The 8,102-nt window shown below is 46.4% G+C and overlaps 1 protein-coding gene across 1 annotated transcript in view; it reads left to right on the top strand.

Annotated features, from left to right (window-relative positions):
• The first annotated feature begins 1,583 nt into the window (after positions 1-1,583).
• ITGA11 (integrin subunit alpha 11) overlaps positions 1,584-8,102 on the top strand; it is a 92,963-nt gene continuing 86,444 nt past the window's right edge. The window contains exon 1 of the mRNA XM_081838755.1: positions 1,584-1,779. Coding sequence (XP_081694881.1) covers positions 1,728-1,779 — 52 coding nt within the window. The 5' untranslated portion in view covers positions 1,584-1,727. The remainder of the gene's footprint in view (positions 1,780-8,102) is intronic.

The raw sequence follows: 8,102 nt of genomic DNA, 5'->3' as shown, positions 1-8,102 counted from the left end.
TCTAGCACAGAATGGGCACCCGCAACATGAGAGCATTAAAACTGTGGCCAACTGAATCCTACTCAGAGTAGGCCCATTAAAATGAATAGATTCAGACAGGAGTGCCAACTTGACCCCGCAACCATGGGTGCCTGGGGCCAGGGGTGCCATGCAACATGCATGGCCCTGGCACCAAAATTTGTGGGTTCCCAGCCCCTTTATGGGGAATTTTGTGGGTGCCAGGGCCCCAGGGAGTTGGCACCTATGGATGAAGGTTAATTTTAGTGGCTCTTTTCTGAGTGGGACTAATACTGGATGACAACTTTGATGGCTTCAAAAGAACAACTGGACACATTCATGGAGGAAAGGGCTATCAGTGTCTACTAGCCATGATGGTTATGTTCTTCCTCTATGGTCACAGGCAGTAGATGCTTCTGAATACCTGCTGCTAGAAACCACAGGAGAGGAAGAAGAAGAAGAAGAGTTTGGATTTGACACCCCGCTTTATCACTACCCGAAGGAGTCTCAAAGCAGCTAACATTCTCCTTTCCCTTCCTCCCCCACAACAAACACTCTGTGAGGTGAGTGGGGCTGAGAGACTTCAGAGAGAAGTGTGACTAGCCCAAGGTCACCCAGCAGCTGCATGTGGAGGAGCGGGGAAGCGAACCCGGTTCCCCAGATTACGAGACTACCGCTCTTAACCACTACACCATGCTGGCTATCTTGTGTTCTCTTGTGCTTGAATCCTGCTTGTAGGTTTCCCTTCAGGGCATCTGGTCAGCTACCATGAGAATAGGCTGCTAGACTAGATGGGCCCCTGGTCTGATCCAGCAGGATTTTCTTATGACACAACCCCAATTTTTTTCACACACGCTCCAATTTCCTGGGGTAGACACCATATTTTGAAATGATGCATCCATTTTTTTGCCCTTTCTGGAATGATGCATTCCACCACAATTTGATGCTGAAGCTGCTGCCTTCTGAAAGGCAGTCACTGCCTCTCAGCCTAACCTACCTCACTGGGTTGTTGTGAGGTTTAAATGAGGATGTGGAGAGCCATGCACGCTAATTTGAGCTCTTTGGAGAGAGACAAGGCGAGATGCAAATGCAGTAAAGGGGAAAAAATGAATTCCCCCAAACAGAGCTGACATTTCTGAACACATTTTTAAAAAAAGAATAAATCTGGAATTTTGAATGCGACCCTTTTCAGGTTTTTAAATTTGAAGGACACCCCCCCCCCATTTATAAAATTCCCCTTCCACCTCATTTGAAAATCAATAGGAATTTGCAAAAGTCAGAATTGTATACCTTGTTCCCACCCCCCTTAGAAACACCCTCAAACTCAACAGCATGCATAAATTGTGGATACTGCAGACTTAGACTGTTCTGTTTGCAGTTGCAATCAAAAGCCCCACTGAGTGAAGTTGCTTCGGATTCTTTCCTTTTCTCTCCTAAAGTTCTTGCAAGTCTCTGCAGCCAAGGGAAATCCCAGCAGCTCCCAGGGTGGCCCCTCCAGGGTGTTGGGAATCTGCTTCTCGCCTGGTCCTTTCTCCACTCCTCTCCCCCTGCACCTCCTACCATTTATTCCCTCCCACTTCCTTCTCAAGAGCTGCTTCTGTCAGGGAGCAAAGAACGGCTTGTGGGATAAGCAGAAAGCTGTTCCCCCCTCAGAGTGGAGCTGCCACACTGCCTTGGCGTCTCAAGCGGATGGTTTGGATCGGGTACCACCAGAAACTTCCGCCACCCACATGGACTTCTACAGAGAGCTGGTGGTAGCCTGGGCTATCGGCCTCCTATCAGGTAAGGCAGGCTGTGTGTGGTGCTGAATCTCATACAGGAGCATAGCAGTGCACTGTGGCGGGTGAGAAACGCAATTTAGGAGAAAGAAAGTGCTTAGGTCAGCAAGAAGACACAGTTGCCAAATTTTCATTATTATCATTATTATTTATGCAGCAACTGAGAGATTTGCCTCCAAAGCATGTAATGATGGAGCGGTCTGTGTCTCCTCCACTTTTAAAATGCAAAGGGTATAAATTCTTGCAAAGTTTCAGAGGGAGGAAGTCGAGAAGTTCTTTGCATCTCAAGTACATTAAGATTTTGGCACCTAGACCCAGTTTTGAATGTTTCAGTCTGCTTCCTTTTTAAGCTCCCCCCCCCCCCAGCAGCAAAATGAAGTAACTTTGTTTTGCTTTTTCAACTTTCAGAGAGTCTTTCTTTGCTGAAAACTTTTGCAGTCCAGTTAACGACTTGATGGTACCCGTTATTATGTTTAGGTGCTCAGTCCTTGATGGTACCCGTTATTATGTTTAGGTGCTCAGTCCTTTTATTTATTTTAGAAGATGCAGCCTGGCCCCCACATATGGTTTGATGCGTGGCTGCTGGCGTGCGTGTTGAGTTACAGCAGAGAAGGGAGAGAGTGAAATTTTGCCTTTTTGCTGGCTGCATTCCTGCAAACTTAAAAACTCTGTTATGTATGGAGGGGGCTGAGCTGATGGAAGGGGAGACGTGTTTGCTTCAGTTATGTTTGACATCGTTCTGTGCCCAGTTCCAGCTCAGAAGCAAAGGGAGGGGACGGAGGGAGGGTGCTCTGCTGTGAGATTTTCAAACAAAAGAGAAACTTTTCCGGCTTGTGAGTGGAACTGTGGCTCTGGAACAACCCTGGGGCTTTAGGAGGGGTTCCAGTCCATTACTATTTCTGGGAATGTTTCAAATGTAAATATGTACCTTTCTCCCAAATTGAACAAAACTGGCAAGACCTGAAGGCAGCCACAGCAAGACAAAGTGTGGCTGATGGAGAGAGCTGGTATTGCGCTTTTCCACGTGGACACGTTGCTGTGTTGTGCCTGCCGCAACCCAGCTGCACGCAGCGACCAGCTAGCCTTTTTCTTCCAGGGGTGGCACTTGATTCGGTCATGACTCTCGCTGTGCTCTTTGGAGAGGTTGCCCTGTGCATTACACCCCAGTGGCAGGCAACAATACTAACTAGACAGGAAAGTTGAAGTTTTGTGTTTTCCTCCTGCATTTAAAGGGAATCAGCTGTAAGGCTGCAAGTTGTCTCCTTGCTATTAATGTTGCAGTACCATGGAACTCGTTCCCATAGGAGGCAGTGCTGCTCACCAGCATAGATGGCTTTATAAAAGAGGACTGGACAAATTCATAGAGGAAAGGGCTGTCAGTGGCTACAAGGCATGATGGCCATTCTCTTCCTTCACATTCAGAGGCAGCAATGCTTCTGAATACCAGTTGCCAACAACTACAGGAGCAGGGAGGGCTCTTGTGCTTACGGGTTTCCCAGCAAGCTCTCCTTCTATTCTTACGGAAGCCTAGTAAAAAGTTGAATCTGAAGGATAGGTGGAGATTTGCCTGGGGCTTGAGCTACATGGGGTACTGTCCTACCAGTAGGCTGGGAGTGGTCCCTTTTGATTCCACACTTCCGTTGTTATCGGAACCACCTGTCAGGAGCTGTTGCCACTGCCCCAAGTGGTGAAGTGCCAAACTGCAGCCTTTTCAGAGAAGAACCATCTGGGTTTTGGTCTGGCTCTGCCCATCAGGCTAGCTATTGGTTCCTCTAAGGGAGGAAGGAGTGAATACTTCCTGTCTCAGTGGTGCCCATCTTGAGAGCTTGGTCAGCCTGTCCTATGGTGTATGTCTGGTTTTGGTCTTGACTCCAGGGATATCATCTGGTCCTGCCTTCTGCTTCCGCTCTCACTCAACACTGCTACCCAGGATAATTTGTGTCCAAATGCTCCTAGCTGGAGACATTTTGTTCCTGCAGTTACAGTGGTACCTCAGGTTACATACGCTTCAGGTTACATACGCTTCAGGTTACAGACTCCGCTAACCCAGAAATATTACCTCGGGTTAAGAACTTTGCTTCAGGATGAGAACAGAAATTGTGTTCCGGCAGCGCGGCGGCAGCGGGAGGCCCCATTAGCTAAAGTGGTGCTTCAGGTTAAGAACAGTTTCAGGTTAAGAATGGACCTCCGGAATGAATTAAGTTCTTAACCTGAGGTACCACTGTACTTAGATCAGTCTTTGGCCACCTGGGGGACATAGTTCCAGAATGTCATGCTAATTTAGGACAGGTATAGACTCCAAATCCATCCAACCCCATCCTGCATGGCGAATGAGCAGGGATGAAGGCAGCTATAGTCCAGCAATGTATATTGTTCTTGTCACAGTGGTGCTCAGTGGCTACAGTCCAGCAATGGTAGCTATTAGCCATGATGGCTACGCTCTGCCTCTACATTCAAAGATAGTTATGCTTTTGAATACCAGTTGCTGGAAACTGTTGACAGGGGGAGTGCTCTTGTGGTCGGGTCCTGCTAGTGAGTTTCCCATTGGTCCAGTGGGTTGGTCACTGTGAGAATAGGATGCTGGACAAGATGGGCCATTGGCCTGATCCAGCAGGCTCTTCTTAGGTTGCTCCTGCTGTTTATTTACATAGTGCCAACAGTGTGCTCGGGACGCGGGTGGCGCTGTGGGTTAAACCACAGAGCCTAGGACTTGCCGATCAGAAGGTCAGCGGTTCGAATCCCTATGACGGGGTGAGCTCCCGTTGCTCGGTCCCTGCTCCTGCCAACCTAGCAGTTCGAAAGCACGTCAAAGTGCAAGTAGATAAATAGGTACTGCTCTGGCGGGAAGGTAAACGGCGTTTTCATGTTCTGCTCTGGTTCACCAGAAGCAGCTTAGTCATGCTGGCCACATGACCCGGAAGCTGTATGCCGGCTTCCTCGGCCAATAAAGCAAGATGAGCGCCACAACCCCAGAGTCGGTCACGACTGGACCTAATGGTCAGGGGTCCCTTTACCCTTTGCCTTTTAACAGTGTGCTCAGTGATCTACAGAGAGCAAGAGGTCAGGTCCCTGCCCCACAGGCGTTTACACTCCAGAGTTTGGCATGGGAGAAAGAACTGAGGAAAGGGAAGGAAATGAAGGCCACGGCTATACAGAGAAATGCAATGTGGCTGTTTCAGTTCCACATTCTTTAATTTAGTTATAAGCTTAGTTGCAGCCAGGCCTGGGACCTCTGGGGTTGTGCCAAAGGCTTAATGGAAAAGGTGGTTTTGTGGAGGGATGTGGAGGAAGTAAGAGAGGCTTCATCCCAGCCTGGGCTGAAATATCTCAGGAAAGTGTTTCTCTTAGCAGTGCTTGAATATTTTCTTTCGGAGGGATCTCTGCAAACTGTTGGAGAATTTCAGGAATCCCAGAGAATATTCTGTAAAATGCCACCACCACCCATCTCAAGTTCTCTGCCTGTGACTAAAGCTATGGCTCCTGTAGTCCTTGTCTCTTAGCCCACGGCTTCTTGCAGCTGCGAGCATAAACTACCAACAGAATTTCATTCAGTATTGGAAGATATTTTTCTTGAGAATTTATCGTTTTCCTGCTATTCCAAAACCGTTTGATAGTTTTGCCTCCCTCCAGAGCAAATTCAATGAACCCACCCCACATGCATACAATTTTACTGCCCTGAAAAATGGGTGGATGTGTGGTTTTTTTGGGATTCTACTGTTGTTGCATCAACGCAGATAAAAGGAAGTCCTTCTTCACCCAGTGCATAGTTAAACTACAGAACTCCCTCCCACAGGAGGCAGTGATGGCCACCAACTTAGATTGCTTTGAAAGAGGATGAGACAGATTCATAGAGGAAGATAAGGTTGTCAGTGGATACTAGTAGTTGGAGGCAGTAATGCTTCAGAATACCAGTTATTCTGGAAAGCACCAGAAGGGAGTATAAATCGTAGAATAGTAGAATAGTAGAGTTGGAAGGGACCCTGAGGATCATCTAGTCCAACCCCCTGCAACGCAGGACTATGCAGCTGTCCCATATGGGGTTCGAACCTGCAACCTTTTTTATTATTATTTATTTAATCATTTTTTTTCAATACAAACAGCAACCACAAAAAACACATACAACAAAAACCACAATAACACTAATAACACAATTTAACTATTCAGATTTGAGTACTGATACACCTATAACTACACCTTTTTAACAATATTTTGCGACCTCTCCTCCCCCTACTTCCCACCACTTTCCGCCTTATCGCTTAAGTATTCCTTCCAGATTTCTTCATATTTATCCATTCTTAATTTGCGTCATATGCAATTCGTTCATATGTAACTGGTCTGTCCATATTGTCAATCCATGTGCTCAATGGGATCTTTTTGCGGCTCTTCCAATTGATTAAAACAAGTTTTTTTGCTTCTAATATGGCACGGTACATCCATTTTTTTTGGACCCCTTGTAATCTTCTACGTTTCCGGTATATAATTTAGAATTAAATTCAAATCCCCTAAATAACAATTTCTTTTTATTACTCTTGCTATATATATCCTCACCTCGCACCAAAATGATCGAACCTGCAACCTTGGCATTATCAGCACCACGCTGTAACCAGCTGAGCTATCCAGATGTGCCATTAACTGTTACTGCTTTGAATTTTATTGTGCTATTATCGTCCTTAGTTGGTCATGCAAACTGTGATTCTGAACAGTGCTTTTCAATAGGGTAGGGGATGAGTTTTTGGAACCAAGAGGGCAGTGCCATCCCCCCAAAATTTGCAACCACTGGCATGAAAGGTACTGTTGGGTCCTTTAGTTATACTCTGAGGAATTGCCAATTTTGAGGAGCATTTTGCTTTCTGGGGTCCCACTTCTCTGCTTCTCTGCTGTCACAGCCTGGCTTTTAAAAAACCTTTGTTTTTAAATTGTGGCACCAATACTTTTTTCCTCCCTGGTTGACTAGCTGGATGAATAAGTGTTAACCAGGCAGGCAAGGTGTTGAGGGAAAGTCTCACTGCCCACAGATGCAACACCAGCTAGCTGTGCCAATGGTCCAACTACTGGCCATTTTAATTTAAACAGTGAGACCAGCAGTCAGGCCCCATCTCTGGGGTTGTGGGGCCAATGAGGATTCTGGAGGACTGAAGGGGTGGGCCAATCCCCCTCAACCCACCCTCTTGCTACTCTTATTGACCCCACGACCCCAGAAGAGGTAACTGATAGCATGAGCTGGCTGTCACTCTTGCCCTGGCATCAGAAATGTTTTTAATTAAAAATGGTGGGCAGCTGGAGGCTTCCTGTCATGGCCTGCTAGGGCCCCAGGTGTTCTGATGTGAGCACTGACCTCAGTAGAGGCAGGGTGGGGCAAAGGTACCCTGGACAGCTCCGTGCAGGGCTCAAGATGAATATTGCCTGGGAGCAGGGCTCAGGTGTTGCTTCAGCAGCAGGCAGGCTGAACCTTACATAGGTGCTGCAGCTCTGTCCCAGTAGCTAGACTAGAGCAACCATCGCTGAGTGGTTCTGCCCCAGCCTTTTCCAGCAGATATTTGATCTCCAAGCAGGGCTGGGAAGGATTCTCCCTTTGAAACACTGGAGAGCAATAGCCAACCAGTGCAGACAATGGATGGGCCAATATTCTGGCTGCAGCTCCCTGTGTTCATGTGTGTTAAGGGAAACGTGGTAGCTTAGTAGAAGAGCATCTCTTTTGCATGCAGCTAGTCCTAAGTTCAAATCCCAGCATCTCCAGGTAAGACTGGAGCCACAGCCAATCAATGTAGACAATCCTGAGCAATATGGACCAATGACCTGCTAGAAGGCAGCTTTTTATGTTCCACACCTACTTCTCTGCCCAGAGAAAGATACCTGCAAAATTCTGTGGCCCCAGTTATACCCTACCTGAGACCCTAATATTGCAACCTTTATTATATTTGGGCAGGCTAATTTAACCATTTGAATTAATGTCACTATTTAATACTTCTCTCCGTTTTCTTAAGAGTTTTCTTCTGGTGATAATATTTAATGTACTTCCTATCTGATTAATGATATTTACCATGTATGTTAAAATATAACTTAACAACAACAACAACAACAACAACAACAACAACCTTTAGACCCCCAGTAGTCACACATATTAGCTTTACTATTCCAAGACTGTTCAGAAACAACCCCAATTCAGGGCTAGACATTGACGTTTATTATAAACAAATCAGACCAATATGTCAGCATAAATTAATCCCTACAGAATTTCCACTGGCTTGCTCGGCCCAATTTGAACTTTTAAAACTGCTGATGTACGGATTCATTGTCCATAATTGTGCATGTCACTTTCTACAATTT

The sequence above is a fragment of the Podarcis erhardii genome (genome assembly GCF_964252035.2).
Source record: "Podarcis erhardii genome assembly, chromosome: 14".
Taxonomy (NCBI): Eukaryota; Metazoa; Chordata; class Lepidosauria; order Squamata; family Lacertidae; genus Podarcis; species Podarcis erhardii.
This window is presented reverse-complemented; position numbering and strand designations above follow the sequence as displayed.